The sequence below is a fragment of the Protopterus annectens genome, chromosome 12.part0 (genome assembly GCF_019279795.1).
Source record: "Protopterus annectens isolate FY-2018-M chromosome 12.part0, PAN1.0, whole genome shotgun sequence".
Classification (NCBI taxonomy): Eukaryota; Metazoa; Chordata; order Ceratodontiformes; family Protopteridae; genus Protopterus; species Protopterus annectens.
Genome location: NC_056746.1, coordinates 769158589 through 769176958, shown reverse-complemented (window position 1 = coordinate 769176958; position 18370 = coordinate 769158589). Strand labels below are relative to the sequence as shown.

The 18370-nt window shown below is 39.8% G+C and overlaps 1 protein-coding gene across 1 annotated transcript in view; it reads right to left on the bottom strand.

Moving 5' to 3' along the window:
• The window catches only part of USP31 (ubiquitin specific peptidase 31), a 2233792-nt gene that overhangs the window by 1661644 nt on the left and 553778 nt on the right, over window positions 1–18370 (bottom strand). The window contains exon 6 of the mRNA XM_044089819.1: window positions 15960–16104. Coding sequence (XP_043945754.1) covers window positions 15960–16104 — 145 coding nt within the window. The remainder of the gene's footprint in view (window positions 1–15959; window positions 16105–18370) is intronic.

The following is an 18370-nucleotide window of genomic DNA, read 5'->3' as shown; positions in this document are numbered from 1 at the left end:
GTCTATTTATTTCACTGATCATAATATGTCTGTCTATCTCTATTAAATCAAACATTTCTCTTAGCTCATTTTTTCTAAACTGAGGGCACATTTTTGTTTTCCATTTCTTGTGGGCATTCCACAGAAAGTTCTATAGCATTTTTCTGTGGCACATTCTCTTCTATTTCATCCTGTGCCATCTGTTGATCTGTCATATGGGAACGCACTAGCCTATCACTCCTAAACATTGACTGCGTCAGAGTTTCCACAGTTTCCTGTTCCTTCCCTTGCTGTCTCAGCTTCAAGTGAATGTTTATACTGGTTTCCTGTGGAAGGCTTCAAAATATCTTCATATGGCACCTGACCAATTGCTTCCCTTTCTACTAATTTCCCCTTAATTTGTCTATTGCGCTATCCTGTTGTGGTGCTTTCTGAATTAGATTTTCTACACTGTATCCTTCACTTTGCAGGTACTCCTTAACTTCACTTTCTTTTTCTGTAACTTCTCCATTACTAATCTCCTTTTCTACGTCCCTCTTTGTCTTCTTATTTTTTGTATTGTAGTTTTCCATGTCTGGGTTCCTTTGCATTTCTCTATAAATATCTTTGGTACTGCTCTTTTTGTATCAATTATTTTTGCTTTCTCCTTTATAAAAAGCCGCGGTGGTGCAGCAGTAGCATTGTCGCATCACAGCAAGAGGTTCTCCCATTCGATTCTCAGCTGAAGCGCCTTCTGTGTGGAGTCTGCATGTCCTCCCCGTGGTCGAGTGATGTTCGAAAGACATGCGTGAATGGGTGTGCCTTCGTTGAAGGTTGGGTGTTGGGCTGGCACCTCGGCACCGTAAAAATCTACTGCCAATCATTAGCGGACCGGAGTTCCGCTATGGTGACCCCTAATCGGGAAAAGCCAAAAGAAGAAGTTTTGCTTCCTCCTTTGCATAGATATTACACCACATTAAATCTATTTTTCTTTCCCATGTTCATATTTCTTCTTCAGATGTCTCCTGATCTTCCTGTTTCTCCTTAGTTTGGGGACTCGTTCCATCATGCTGTGATGTAACCTGTGTTAGAACTTCTACACCAAATCCTTCACTTTGAAGGCACTCCATAACTTCAGATTCTATTTTTTAACTTCTGCTTTACTAATCTTCTTTTCTACATTCCATTTTTGTGATATTATTTTTTATTGTAAAATTTTCCATATCTGCATGCCTTTGCCTGTATTTCTCTTTGAATATCTTTGGGGCGGCCTTCTTTATATTGATTAATTTGGCTTTCGCCTTTGCATAAATATTGCACAATGTCAAATCTCTCTCTCTTTCCTATGTTCATATTTCTTTTTTATACTTTTCAAAAAATCTCTAGGTTTTGTTGTTTATATTTTCGCACTTCCTCAGATGTCTTTTTTTCAAACAGATCAAAGTTTCTTGGTCTATATACTGTTTTTCACATATAAGTTGTATGTAAATCTGTATTTTTCCACCTTAATTGAAATACAGAGTATCCTTTCCTACAGCTATATATTGAGATCTCCTCCCCCAGAAAACAGCAACAGAATATTGCTGCAATCTGAAGCAAAAACTCTATCCAGTAAATCTGTATTTTTCCACCTTAATTGAAATACAGAGCATCTTGTCCTACAGCTATATACTTAGATCTCCTCCCCCAGAAAACGGCAACAGAATATTGCTGCAAACAGTCTGAAACAAACTATGTTAGATGTTTCTGTAAATTCCAAACCTGTTACAATCTATTAAACTGTCCTGTTATTTAGGCAGTGTACCTAGGAAACCCTGTTGAGCACTATACCTTAAACGACCAGCTGAACAATTCCCCTCTCTCCCAAGGGTGGCCTAATGGTTAAGGTGTTTGCCTTACAGACACAAGGTGCAGAGTTCAAGTCTCACAAGGGATAATTGGTTAGGCTTAAAATGGCTGGCAAGGGCAGTTGACCTGGTACTAATCTATGAACCTATGAACTATTGAAACCCTATGCAGAACACTTAATTATTTTTATTAAACCCTGTAGTGCCCCAACCCATCTCCCAGTACTCCATAAGGGCTCAAAACAAAAATGCAATGGAAGGGTCTATCCTACCTTGTATTATGGTTGTATTTTACTAGCTTTTTCCCTTAAAAATGGCTTCTAAACCTACTGATAGTCTTCCTTCATCTAATGCATTATTCAGTGTCCTGGATATAGCCCTCCCATCCTACCTATTACCTTACATCCTACCTTAGTCTATATCTGCCTCCTAGAGCCTTGGGCACTATTTTTAAATCTAGTTCACTACCTTTCTAGCCTCCCTCTTCCCTACAGCATTCAGGCTACTGTGCTCAACAGTAAACCAGGTATGGTTTGCCAATATATGCTTATATTCTGTGGAAACGGTGTTTAAGTGACTGTTACAATATCATCGTTGTGGTTTAGCTGTTAAAATGTATTCTACACTGTGGTTTATCTGTTAAAATGTACTCTAAGCTGAACTTGATTACTTAATACTAGTGTATGCTCTCTGTACACGTGTTCTCTTGCACGCAAGACACAGTGCTAGGCACTGCTCTCACTTTTATTCTGCTGGGGTCATAAAGTCAACTAAGTTACTTTCATGCTGAATGTTTTTTGCTTTACAACATTGTTCACTCGCTAAAACAACGCTAAACACTGTTCTCTGAATTATTTTACTGCAAGATATATTGTTCACAAAGCCACTAAAATGCTAAATGTTGTATAGTTTAATATATGAATCTCTTGCATGACACAGCACTAAGCACTGTTCTCTGCCTTATTCCACTGAAGCTATACGGCACTAAGCTACTTTTATACTAAATGATATGTGTGTTAGTGATTTAATCTCCAACTATAAGAATTGAATTGCCATAATTTAAGGAGTCTCTAGCAAATATGTTTTTGCAAGGCAAAGATAGACAACATTGTGCATTTGTTCTGAACTGTTTTTTACTGCTTAGGTGAGTTATATCTTATGTGTAACTCAATAGCATTGAATGTTGCTAGAATTACAACTACAGCTCCACGTAACCTTATTTGTTTTCTGCTCTGCCCTTTTTCCTCCTAGAATTCTATCCAGTAAATCTGTATTTTTCCACCTTAATTGAAATACAGAGTATCCTGTCCTACAGCTATATTCTGAGATCTCCTCCCCCAGAAAACGGCAACAGAATATTGTTGCAAACAGTCTGAAACAAAGTATGTTATATGTTTTTGTAAATTCCAAACCTGTTACAATCTATTAAACTGTCCTGTTACTTAGGCAGTGTACCTAGGAAACCTTGTTGAGCACTGTACCTTAAATGACCAGCTGAACAATTCCCCTCTCTCCCAGCATTTTTCCCTTCTCTCCCAACTATTGAAACCCTATGCAGGACACTTCATTATTTTTATTAAACACTGTAGTGCTCCTACCCATCTCTCTGTACTCCATAAGGGCTCAAAACGAAGATGCCACGGAAGAGTCTATCCTACCTTTTATTATGGTTGTATTTTATTAGCTTTTTCCCTTTAAATTGGCTCATAAACCTACTGATAGTCTTCCTTCCTCTATTGCCCGTTTCGATCCTCTCCCTGCCCCCATTTCCCACCCGCCCCAGTGGTTATACCTTTATTACAAACAGTAACCACTCTCACCTTTCAAACAATCTATAACATCACTACACCTATACTACCTCCTCCAGCTTCTCACTACTATCCCTCCTACTCAGCTAATATGTACAAGCACACCATAGCTATACTCACTGCATGCACACTCCTTGCATACATCACATCTTACCAAACCTCCACCATTCCCACACTCAACCACTACCACTGTACTACCACTCATATCTCACCTCTACTCTACTACTCTCCCATCGGGTCAACAACCCTCCCAATACACCCTCTATATAGACTACAGACCACAATACCTAAACTAAAAACAACCCCACAACTTAACATAACAACCATACCTATTACCCACAGAACACAATAAAAAACTTCCCTTATAAGCAAGTATATCCAGAAATTGATAAAACTAATATTCTCATCCATATCCAACCTAGCACTCAGTGGAGACATCCATCCCAATCCTGGCCCCTCAATCTCCAACCCCTCCCCTCATAATCAGACTACAAACCACATCTTGTCCCAAATCACAGCCAATAGAAAGCCAACCGACCTCCTTCTGATAAGCCTAAATATTAGAAGTATATGCAACAAGATGCATGAATTCCATGCCACGATAGACTTCTACTCCCCTGATGTAGTGATCCTTACAGAAACATGGTTAAAACCACACATTACTAATGTGCAAATCCTCCCTACTGGTTATAATATACTAAGAGTAAACTGACTAAACAAAAAAGGAGGTGGTATAGCTACAATATTTAAACAGCATCTAGACGTCCAGATCTTAAATTTAGCAGCTCCCCAAACAGGTAAGGAAGAAATAATATATACCAACCTTAAAATAAACCAAAATAAAACCCTAAACTTAACAGGTTGCTACTTCCCACTTGGCCAAAACATCCCTCCACTTGAAAAACTCCTCAGCTGGACTACCCACCACCTACCCCAAGAAAACTTTAATTCTAGGAGACTACAACACTGACTGGCAATCCTGTTCTAGCAACCACCCAACCTATCATGTAAACCTTCATGGCTTCACCCAACTAGTCCAGTCACCTACAAGGATAAATAAAAACTCCAACAAACACACTACCCTTGACTGGATACTAGTCAATAAGAGCCCCCAGTCACATACAGCAGGCTGCCTATCTGACAGCCTCAGTGATCACTCCCCAACCTTCCTACTAAGAAAACACCTTTATAAAGTGAAACCCATCATCTACCGTCAAATACACAAAAAAAACTAACTTCAACCCTCTGTCATTCAGCTTATCCCTAAAAGCCTGTAACTGGCAACCTCTAAAATACCTCAAACTAGATGACGCAGTAGACTACTTTAATAAAACATTCTTAAGCATCCTTAATTACCATGCCCCCATAAGACATTCCCAAACTAGAGCCCAACCATCCCCATGGCTATAAAAAACACTAAGTCTGAAATGAAAAAACAGAAATAAAGCCTGGGACAACTGGCGCAAAACCAAAAAAAACCCTACTAGGCAAAAATTCCTAGAACTATGCAATAGAACCAAAAAGCTTATAAAACAGGACAAAATCCAGTACTACCAGTCTGCCCTTCCCTCCTCCCAACATAACCCCAAACAATTCTGGTCCTCAAACTCCATCCTACACCCCAGGTAAAGTAAGTACACCCACTCCTAACTTAACTCACTCCTCCGAAAATATTGCTACCTCTTTCAACAATCACTTCACACAAACCATACTACCACTAGTTAGACAAGACAACCACCCCTATAAACCCACACCATCAACTACAACTAACAATCTCACCACTAGCTTCTCTTTCTCTCCTGTTCCTACCTCCAAAAATAAAACAACTATTAACTAAACTTAAACCCACCAGATTAGTAGCAGACAATCTCCCAAGTGAATACCTTCAACTTGCAGCTGACGCTCTAGCCTACCCAGTATCACTCTTGATTGACAGATCTCTGTCAGAAAGTTATGTTCCCACACTATGGAAAGTCTCACACATAATTCCCCTACACAAAGGAGGCCCCTCCACAGATCGAACCAATTACTGCCCAATAGCTATTCTCTCGCCACTCTCCAAAATACTAGAGAGATGCATCCATTCTCAAATCTTAGATCACCTCCTTGCCAACAACCTCCTCTCCAACACACAACACAGTTTCCGACCTAACCATAGCACCACCACCGCCTTACTCTCTTTCTCTAACACTATCCTACAAAATAAAAATGCCAGTTATCTCTTGTCAGCTACCTTCCTAGACCTCTCTAAAGCTTTCGACATGGTCAAACACAAACAACTCATCTCTCTTCTCAATAACCTATCCTTCTCTCAACCAGTCATCAACTGGTTTCAGTTACCTATCTGACCGCCAACAAGCAGTTGTTTGGCAAGACGACCTATCCTCCCAACTACCAGTCTCCATAGGGGTTCCCCTAGGGTCCATCCTGGGACCCCCTACTCTTCCCTATTTTCACCAATAATCTGGCCTCAGCCACAACACATGGCACACACATACAATACGCAGATCACTCAACCATCATCTGCACAGCCCATTCCCTACCCAAACTGCAAAAAGTCACCCAGGAAGCATTTTCCTCTATTGAAACTTGGTTATCCGATGCCCAACTAATACTCAACCCAGTCAAAACAAAATTACTAATCTTTCAACCCACCAAACTTACCCTAGACAGCTCTCACTTTAACATCACAGCAAAAGACATCACCATCCATCCTACAAAACACACCAAATTACTAGGAGTAGAAATAGACAATAAACTGAACTTTGACATTCACATTTCCATGACCATTAAAAAAGTGCACAAAAACTAGGAGCATTATACAGAAATCAGCAACTACTTACCAAAGCAGCTAATATTTTGGTAGCAAATTCTCATCTTATCTCTACGCCTCTCCAGTATTTACTAACCTTAGACAATGCGACCTAAGTAAGCTCAAAACCTGCTACAACAAAATCGCCAAATTCGCCACAGGGGCTTCCTACCATACTCACCACTGTCTTTCACTAGCAGAACTGGGCTGGCTAGATGGCTAGAGCTCCCCCATCTCCTTCAATGGTACCAACTCGCACTCGCCCACAAACTAATAAACCAACCACTAAAAGTCCCATCTCTCCAGAATCTACTTCAACCCTATATAACCACAAGACCACTAAGATCCAGCCACAAAAACCTCCTACAGGTCACAAGAGCTAATAACTCTGCTGGAGAAGCATTACTCTCCTGCACTATAGCCAAACTCTGGAACTCCCTCCCATCCTCAATTACCTCTGTAACTTCTTGCACCCACTTCAAATCCTTACTAAAATCACACTTAAAAACTTGCCAGATATGCCCTTGCAACCCCGCCTCTTAATACCATCCACTTCACCCACCCACTACCTTTCTTGGCCCCCTATCAACAACTTCCTCTTAGCAAGCTTGGCTACTCATGTTCCCAGCTACATACCACATAGTACTAACTTCTTGTAGCAACAACTGCTAATGGCTGTTATGTACCTCAAAAACAGATTATCAATTGTTCACTGATGAATCTCAACTACATTTGTAACCATGTTTAGTACATGTCACCATATTTTAAAATTGTACTATGTTCTACAGCTGTTTTACATCTATGTTTTATTCTTGTCTTACGTCCTCATCTGGACTAATGTCTTTATTTTAAATGCTATGTTTTTTAACTGTATAATGTAAGTAACACTTAATATGGAGCTTTTCTCCCTGGGCCTCTGCTGAAAACAGACCTGTGTACAGTCAGACTCTCCTGGTCAACAAACAAATAAATAAATATGTTATATTAATGAACACAAATTTTTATTTGAAGCTTCTGACAGTTTTTCTTGTGGAAGCACTTTTCTTTCATTTAATTTCTCTCTTCATCTTTTTGTATATCTTGTGTCTAGAAATTCTGGGTTTTTTGCATAATAGTAACAATATTTAATTTCTTTCTTATCCTCAATAGTCCACTCTGTTGTCTTTATGGCTCTTCTTTGGCCTATCAGTTTTTGTGATTTTTGTGGACTGCTAATTCCTTCAACAGGGGGGCCATCTTCCCCATGCGCTTGGCCTAGCCCCACTGTAGGAATGTTTCTGTATTTTGAGGATTCTACACCATCATTTTTCCCAGCCGTGGCACCTGTGCACCTACCAGGATTGGGCACTATTTTAACCTGGGTCTTGTGCACCCAGCTATCAGTCCATGATATATGCTATATAAATACAGTCTATATATCAATGTCATCTTGGTGAGATTTTGTGAAAAACAGGGTCCACCTCTTGAAGGTACTCACCAAGACTTGAGGATGAATTCAACTTCAGCAATACTACTCTCATTTGCTTGCTGACTTATTTTCTCCATCCTGACCCCATGTATGTCCATTGTATGTGTTCATATGTATGTATAGGTCTTCTCAATTCGAGCCCGATGCACATGATTTCGTTTAAACTGCACTTGTGTAGGCTAAATGACAATAAAGTTTACTTAGACTTTGACTGTAAGGCAATGAAAAGGAGGATCATCATAGAACTAATAAATAGGGACAAAGGTAACTTACAGACTCTCGACCAAGCCACTTCATATTTGTCAAGGGTAGGTCCTGCCTGCTTAACCTTTTCGATTTCTTCAAAAAAGTCGCTAAGGTATTGAATGACAGCAGATCAGTGCACACTGCATATCTGGACCTTGCAAAGGCATTCAATACTATCCCACACTCAGGCATAGAAGATAAACTCTCTAACTAAATGTTATTATGTTACTCACTGGATAGCAAACTGGCTCACAAACAGAACCCAAGAAATAAGAGTGGGTGGATGTACATCCTCCAAATGACCTGTCGTTAATGGAGTACCCCACATTTCAGTCCTTGAGCCACTCCTCTTTGGCATTTACTTCTCTGTTCAAGTAAAACAGGTCTCTTGTAGCAGGATTCTGGTGTCCTCTGAGCAGGTTACAATCTCACCAAGTTTGCAAACCACAACGCTTTCTTACCAAAAGATCAAGAGCCTACATCATAAACACAGCCTCAAAGCCTTGTCTCTCTTTTCACTTTCATACAGGTTATTGAGAGGAGACCTCTGCCTTGCATAAAGAGTCTAAACAGACCCTATTCTGTCAAACCTATTATACATTTGCACCTGCAGTGGTGTCAAACATCTGCTCAAGGGACATAAATCTTTTTTTGCATAATTAATAGAACATGTTTGAGGGATAGGTAAATCAGTGTATACTATTCCCAAGGAACAGTCTTCCACTTCACAAAGAAATACCAACCAACCTATGAACTTGTTACTCTATTTAAGCATAATTTGGACAAACAGATGGGTACCCTTAAGTTCACCCTCAGTTTAGTGCCACTTGTCCTCATGGAAAGGGGTAATATCCAATTACCCCAATATATACTGGTTCAGCTCATCTCTGAATATTCATATTCCAAAATATAACGGCCAATAACTTCCATACAAATACAGGGCTAGACTTAAGGTCCTCACAGATCAATAACCTAGTAAGCACAGTCTATGAACATATGAACCAAAATATTTTTTCTCAATGTTATTCAGATGAAAGCTCTCAGCAAACAGAAAAAAGGCTTTTTTTTCTGGGGAGGGCAAACTTTCCCTGAACCCCACCTTGTAAGAATGAGACCTTCCACACCTCTTCAGCTTGTATATACCAACTCCAAAGTCACACAACAGTAGGCAGAAAAAGTACAACCTCAATGACCCTCCAAAATAATTTCGGCCATCATCAATCAACATTCGGAAAGAATGCATTTGTGTTTTAACTTTTTTAACTTCAATATTCTGAACATCGCCGTTCTGCTCATTCAGTCTATTATAACAGATTTATATGTGCATATATGATATATAACATATATATGGTTCCACTTGAAAACATCAAAATTCTAAACCATCGAAATTCATATGGTCGAGACCATATCATCGAGTGTTTAGAACATCGATGTTGTCAAGGGGAAGAAAAAGGTAAGTGAAAAAGGGAAAAAGCTAGTGTTTCTGCAGGGCAGCAAGGTGCCCTGCACACTGTGTCTGTGAATGTGCCATCTCTGTGATGGCACTGCAGACATGGTACGGGAAATCTCCCGTTTAGCGCATCTGCATATAGCGCTAAAACGGAAATTTCCCTTTACTCCACTGTAGTGCGATCTCAGAGTTGGTATATTAAAGTTGGGGGTGTGGGGGGGGGCGCAGGGGTGCAAAGCCCCCCGGCATAACATAGTTTTTAGAGGTTTTTTTCTTTTTTTTTACGTTCCCTTTGAATCTTCGATGGTTTGAAACTCGATGTTCTGGTCTTGATGACCAAAATTTCGATGATTCAAAGTGGAACCATATATAGATTATATATATGTATAGATATATATATATATATATATATATATATATATACATATATAGACACACACACACACACACACGTATACATATATTTATAATGTGTGTGTGTGTATATCCACACATTTATTCATACGTATGTATAGAGATGAATATTAACCAGGACAATGAAATAATCCCTTGGCACTTTCAGTAAGTGCTTTGGGATCTTGAGAATCTAGCTAAGCCCCTACTTACACAGGTATAAGAGACTTTGGCTTTATGTCTTAACTGCATGATGGTGGCTCAGAAGTGCAGCACTGCCCTAATGTAGATGTACACAATACGTATTTGAACATAAATCCAAGCACTTCATTGCAGGACAGAACTTACAGCGTTCTGATTTTCCTGGTGTCAGTGCAAATGTGCATCTGTACTAAGCCACATACATTGAAGGCATGGGATGGCACATTGCACATTTTACTACTACTAGGTTGGACAAGAAAACAGCAAAAGCTGCATAGCACAATAACATGCTGCTCAAACAATGTCTAAAAGCTCAGTTTCTTGCTTGTGCAACATGCAGACTGCCTACCAGTAATCTCAAAGCTGCAGTTTAACATGTGCCATCAGGGCAGAAACTAGACAAATAACACAGGAGTGGGAAGATGCACTAACAACAGTAATAAACAAGAGTTAAACTGTTTAGAGGGCTCAAACTGTGAATAGACCCATATAATGAATGCTTCAATAACATCCATCCATCCTTTAACTAGGGGCATGTAATTTTATCACCACCTGCTTTAATAACGGTGTTTTTTGGCGAGTCCATCAACTGACAGTTTCCATAAATGTTGGACTTTTAAAAAACTTTTTTCGGAAAGTCACTGTCAACTTAATAGCCAGTTTAATCGCAGATGCATTTGGTCTGTTACTTTGCTGTCATCATCATCATCTTTATTCGGCTTTTCCTGTTAGGGGTCACCACAGCGGATCATCTGTTTCCATTTCTTCCTGTCCTCTGCATCTTGCTCTGTCACACCAACCACCTGCATGTCCTCTTTCACCACATCCATAAACCTTATCTTAGGCTTTTCCCTTTTCCTGTTACCTGGTAGCTTCATCGTTAGCATCTTTTTCCCAATATACTCAGCATCCCTCCTCAGCACATGTCCAAACCAATGTAATCTTACATCTCTGGCTTTGTCTCCAAACCTTCCAACCTGGGCTGACCCTCTAATATACTTATTCCTAATCCTGTCCAACCTCGTCACACCCAGTGTAAATCTTAACATCTTTAACTCTGCCACATCCAGCTCTAACTCCTGCCTTTTTGTCAGTGCCACTGTCTCCAACCCACATAACATAGCTGGTCTCACTACCCTTCTTGTAGACCTTCCCTTTCACTCTTACTGGTACTCATCTGTCACAAATCACTCCTGACGCTCTTCTCCACCCACTTCCCCCTGCCTGTACTCTCTTCTTCACCTCTCTTCCACACTCACCGTTACTGTGAACTATTGATCCCAAGTATTTAAACTCATCCACCATCGCCACCTCTACTCCTTGCATCCTCACCATTCCTCTATCCTCCCTCTCATTCACACACATATATTCTGTCTTAGTCCTGCTGACCTTCATATTCCTCTTCTCTCTAGAGCATATCTCCATTTCTCCAGGGTCGTCTCCACCTGTTCCCTACTCTCACTACAGATCACAATGTCATCTGCAAACATCATAGTCCACTGGGAATCCTGTCTGATCTTGTCTGTCAACCTGTCCATCACCATTGCAAATAAGAAAGGGCTCAGAGCTGATCCTTGATGTAACCCCACCTCCACCTTAAACACATCCGTCACTCCCACAGCAGACCTCTCCCCTGTCACACTAACCTCGTACATATCCTGTACCACTCTTACATACTTCTCTGACACTCTCGACTTCCTCATACAATACCACAACACCTCTCTAGGCACCCTGTCATATGTTTTCTCTAAGTCTACAAAAACACAATGCAACTCCTTCTGACCTTCTCTGTAATTCTCCAGCAACACTCTCAGAGCAAACATCGCATCCGTAGTGCTCTTTCCCTGCATGAAACCATACTGTTGATCACTAATCATCACGTCCCTTCTTAACCTAGCTTCCACTACTCTTTCCCATAACTTCATGCTGTGACTGATCAATTTAATCCCTCTATAGTTACTACAGTTCTGCACATCACCTTATTCTTAAAAATTGGTACCTAAGGTACATTTGACGTAATTTGTTATAGTGATATCTATCTGTATACTGGTGTGTTAAGGCCTTTCCATGTAGGTGGCCTTTGCCCTATCAACACTGCTCTGTGATTGTGGAATTACTACAGTTAAGTAAAGGCAATATTGGGGTAATCCAACAAAAAACATAGTTTACACATGGTTTTCACGATGGTTCATAAAACTGCAATTCTAAACTAAAAACTGCAGTTTCAGTCATTTGAATTCACTTCTGTGTTATCTGTTCTTGGATTCATCAATTTGTTAAAATCAGTCTGTATTTGCTGCTTGCCCAGGAGAGGGTTTAGGTGGTAGCAATATGAATATGGTAGAATAGACCTCCCTATCACTAGTACCAGCCGTGGGCTCCCCAGGCATTCATAGGTTCATAGGTGTATACTAGGCTAATGACAATCAGAACCCTTACAAGCCCAGCCATGCAACCCAATGTGACCCACAAATTAAATTTATATTTGATTTATATGGGTGTCCATCACAGATATCGGAGCCAGACCAGGTGTGAATTTCCAAATACCCATCCGTTGGTCCAAGTTGCACTTAAACAGGGATAGGGAGGAACTCTGCTTCACATGGATGGACAATGTGTTCCAGAGGATGGGAATTCTCTGAGAAATATATCTGTCTTGCAAACATATCCTTTTTATGCCACAAGCAAAATTTAGGTCTTTTAATTTAGTAGTTTTCTGTTTGTTTTGTGGATGTACAAAAAGTTCATCAAAATGAGTCTAGGGATGCCTTGTATGCCAGACAAAGATCACGCCTCAGAAGTATGTATGATACAGAGTATAGAAACAGGGCTTTGATGTGCCCATCATAGGACACTGCGTTTACTCTCTGCATTCCTTTTGTAAGGAACCTTTGTGGACATTTATTTGCTGCATTTGTCTGGTCAGGTACATACTGAAGGGGGAATTACACTCTTATGATGGGTCTGAAAGGGTAGAGTACAGTGATATAATGAACCCTCTGGACTTAGATGCCATGCTCCTCGATTACAAGTTGAGCAACACAAGGATTTTCTTAATACCTTGGAAACATGTTGGTCAAAGGCTAGGTTGCTATCGACATGAGTTCCCAGATCCCTGACTAGTGAATCACCTTACTGCAATGCATTTATTGGTACTGAGTTTTAAACCACGGCTTTGGCACCAAGCATTTGAGTGTATTAGACCTTCCTGAAGGGTGTACTTGTCTTGGGGGGATTCAAAGATTGTTCCCAGTTTGCAATTATCTGTGAATGTCGCTAGCCAGAGGCCTATGACATTGGCTTTGACATCCAAGAAGTAGATGCCAAAGTGAGCAGGCCTAGCACAGAGCCCTGAGGGGACTCCTCTGTTATCCGGCCTATTTGTGGAGATGGCCTCACTGAGTCTAACCTCATGGGTCCTAACAGTGAGCCAGCTATCTATCCAGCATGTTATAAAAGGGGTTCAGATCTAGTTCAGCAAGTTTGCTGACAATGCCCAAGTGGGATATTGTAATGCCTTAGCCAGATCTAAATAGGCAGTATGCACCAATTCTCCCCTCATCGATTGCTTTAGTCACTTTTCAAAGAAGTCCACCAGATTCAGGAAGCATGACCTTCCTTTGACAAAGCCAAACTGGGATGGATCCAGTGTCTGGAGGTCTCCTAATTTCTTTCTTGATAATTTCCATGATAATTCTTTCCATGGCTTTGTAAATAAGTCTAGTCAGAGTAATGGGCCTGTAGTTTCCAAGTTCTGTTGGGAGGTCCTCCCTTATGAAGAGAATGACAATTAAAGTCCTCCAATCATGTGGCACAAAGCCTGTTTTAAGGCTATAGTTAAATAACGACTCTGGGGGTCCTGATAAGTCTTATTTTAGATTATTCAGGAAGTATCCTAGGAGGTTATCAGGTCCACTGAGGCCATGTTCTTGGTGTTAGTGAGTACAGCCAGTACATGTTCCCTAGTTACAGCTGGAAGGGTTAAGTCTGAAGGTTTTTTTTTTTGCATGATGGTTGGAGGTGAGGGGGGTAAAGCTGGAATTGAATTTGTTCTCTAACAAGTTCGCTATATTGCCAGGCTCAGTGAATGAGGCACTATTAACCACCATTTCAGCACATTGCTGTGTTCTGCCTTTAAGTTTCCTCAGATACTTGTAGAAGGCCTTATCTTTCATCTGAAAGGCTGTATTAACCTCAAAGCTGGCTTTGCTTGACCAAATATGCCCTCTCAGTTGACTATTAACTGAGAGGGCATATTTAGTCAAGCAAAGCCAGCTTTGCTTGACCAAATACGCCCTCTCAGTTGATTATTAACTTTGATGGGAGAGTTTTTATCTTTATGGAAACTACCCTTCTGGATTTTTGCCATAATGTTTTTCCTTCTGTTGTATATCCTGTTTAATTTGGGATGCCACTGGGGTGTTTTACTTCTGGGCTTCCTTCTGGTAGGTACAGCAGCCTCTATGCAGCCATTGAAATGTTTCTGAGAGCAATTCAGCATAGGTGGTGTGTTCCTGGGGTTTGGAGGGGCACTGCACTTTGAGTTAATAACAGGTAATTTGTGAGTTTTAACACATGGTCTCAGCTTTCATGTCATGACATGACATTTGGCACTGTCTTCTAGTACCAGCTACACATCAACATTTCTGTGTCTGAAGATGTTTACTATGGATAATCAAAGAAGCCCAAAAACAATTTATGGCAGAAGTTTACACAAGGGAAAACATCCTTCCTAAACAACACCTAGCTATTACAACCAAATGCAATATTCAGAACTGCTACATTTAAAATCATCGCCAGACTACATTTAAGTCTTTGAATATCTCAGAAAAAAATAATCTCATACAAACTTCCAAATTCCAGTTGTTTCTAGCAATACACTTCAACTGGTGCTTGTGACATCAAACTAAAGCCATATTACATAAGTTCATTAAAGCTACAGCAATCCTTTGGTCAAGAAAGCAACAAGTGTTAAAGAAAAACTGACACCCCAGCATTTGTGTTACAACCTGTAATAAAAATTAGCACCATCATCCCAGTAGATTACATAGCTATAGAAAATGAACATAGGCATTTGCCCAATTATAAACTGTATGTCCAATTTGTTTTTTGGGAGAGAACCATAATGTCTGATTTAGAAGTGCCTTTCAAAAAAAAAAAGTTTAGTAGCAAATGTGAAACTGATGACAGCTTAAAAATATCCCATTAAACCCCAAAGAATCCTAACAGTTAAATTATGTTATTTCACTAACATATGATAAAATTAATATAAAATACCCATTAAGCTGCAATGGTAGAAATGTAAGGCTCTAAACTAGCTACATCCTGCACCTTACACTTTCAGGTCTTGTATATTCTGCAGGTTTAAGCACACCATATAACTAGACCCAAAATCATACCTCTCAACCTCTCAGTGCAAGAAATCTGGACAAAGCCGGAAATAATGCGGGGACAAAAGCCCAAAAATAGCAACAGTTTTTAAATATTGATCCTATAAATGTAGATAGTTTCTAGAATCACAGGTTTTTAATTATTATGTACTTTCTGTAACATATGTAGTCTGAAACACAAATGATTGCCATTACTTAGTGACTTCACTCCTCAATGATTTTCCAGAAAGCCACACATTTTATGAAGAACAGACCAAAAATATGAGACAAAAATCTGGACATTCAGTTGAGAGGTATGCCAAAACTCCATGGTTATCCTCAAAAACAAGTACATTATTCTAAATCCATTAAAAAAGAAATGTAAACCCAGAAAATTGCACTCTTACCTCTCTGAGTGAGAATTCCTTCAGGTCTAAATATTTCTGGAGTTTCAAATGCAAAAATGGAATCACTTTCATGTATCATGTCTAGGTCATCACTGTCACAGAAAGAACGATGGAAACCATCATAATACATTTCTGTTAGCACGATCTGCAAGACACAGAGTTACTATTAACTAACTGTATTTGAAAGACTAAGGGACACAAACTCTTACAGTACTTCAGTATAAACACACCATTTAAAGAGATCTAGGTAGGATAATGCGTGCTCTGACTGGGTGCTGTAACATTCAATAGCAACAATGTAAACACTCATCTTGTGGATTCTAACTCCATACCATTTGCACTGATGGCATACCATACATATTTGGCAATGCTACACTCCTGAGCTGCTATCTTTTAGGTAGGACATTATGCAAAAGTACCAAAGTCGCATATGCTTGAGTTAATGGTGGCTTAGTGGTTGTTAAACACCCCCAGCACATACTGAAAACAAATCATTAAACTGTAGCAATAAAATCAAAATCTGATCTTATAAACATTCAATTCCACCAGACAACCAAATGCCAAAATGACTCGTACATTTTTCAGCTCAAATGTGAATCATTCTTTAAACTTTGTTTTACCCTTCACTCTTACTTATCAACCATTTTTGATACTCTTTGCCAAATTCATATTAATATATTCTATTATACAGTGGATTCCTACATCTATCCCATCCCATACTTGCCCAATACATTCCAAAACTAAATCAATTATCTGAATATCATATTTGAAATTTGGATCAATGGGTGGGGAATCATTTATTCACACCTGGGTAGTGCCTATGTTCGTTATGGGCAGGGACAATCTGTAAGATACTCAATGCACAGGCACAAATCCATGCAATCCTTTTGCCCCTAGGGGCCATATATTGAGCAAAGTTGGGTTATGTTGGCTAGGCTTGTAAGGGCTCTTAAACCATTAGCCTCACTTAACTCATAAGACCCTATGAATAATTTCTGATGACTCTTTGTATAAACCAGATAATGCATTTTTTCAGGTTGATTTTTGCACCACTGCCTGCTGACCTTCAAGCCTCCCCCTACATAACTTGAGCCCATTTATTTTCACATAATGAGGGAGTTACCCACCAGATGTAGGAGGATGACACCCATCTGGAGGACCATAATATAGGCAGCTAAAAGGGGTCCCTTATCAGCATCTCGAATGCTGACAATATCGAATTTGATACTGTTGCATCGAGAATGCCGAAAGGGCAGAACATCGAACGAGTAAACAGAAATCTCCATTTACCTCAATGTAGTGCGGTCTCAGAGTTGGTATATTTAAGTAGCGGGGGCTGTGGGGGGTGCAGGGGGGCTTGCCCCCTGCCTACACCCTTTAGTTTTTTTTTTGGGGGGGGGGGTTTATATTGGCATTCGAAAATGTAATAGGTCGATCATTTCATTTCGACATTTAGTGATTCGACCTATTACATTTTCAAAATGCTGATATAGATCTGCTAAAAGGGGTGTTTCTGCCCTCACCTGCATCCAAACTATGAGAGCATTTTGTAATTGCTCTAAACCCCCCCCCCCCCTCCTTTCAGGTGGTGATGGAATACTGCATCACCATGGGTGCCCACAATGCTTTCTTCTTATGAAACCACAAGCTCCTGTATATTTACTATGGAGGCTACCAACAGGCAATGACTTAGTAAGTCAAAAGCCCAGCATAGGCATTTGCAGCACCTATCCTCTTCCAAGGGATTGTAACAGGGTATGCCCTGCCCTCCCCCAAGGAGGGGCATATCTATTCTCTCTTATCAGCTCAACCATTCACCAGATCTGCCATTCAAACTTTGGTCATCTGGGCCATAGTCAGGACTTTATCTCTCTATGCCACCAAAGCTGCCCATCATATAACATCTTATCCATTAAGTTTTACAATTTGTCCTACTTTACTTCATTTCCTGACTTACGCCAAAAGTATTTTATACAAATCATAAAAATATTTGCAAGTTTTTCCCCATGTAAACTTTAAATACACGTACTCCTTCTCTGGCTTACAATGCATTTCTCTTTTTGCAAGGAGTTTACTATGCCCTAACGTCAATGCAAAATCCCACATTCTCACTCCATAATCTTCCATCTTTCCTTTGATACTAAAGCCTGTATTACATCCTAATCTAAAGACTCCAACACTGAACAGACAGGACATTTCTCCACGATACTTCTCTAGATTTGTACCATGTCCTCAGCCCATAAACTCATTTTTATTATAATCACATATGACAATCTGTTTCACTAACATTGTCCTCCTACACCATTATTTTCAAAAAAAAAAAAAATTGTTCAAATTTTTGCCTGTCTCATCCCTCATCATCTTCAAAAACGTAACACAGATTTTATTTCTGACAACAACATGGTGATTAC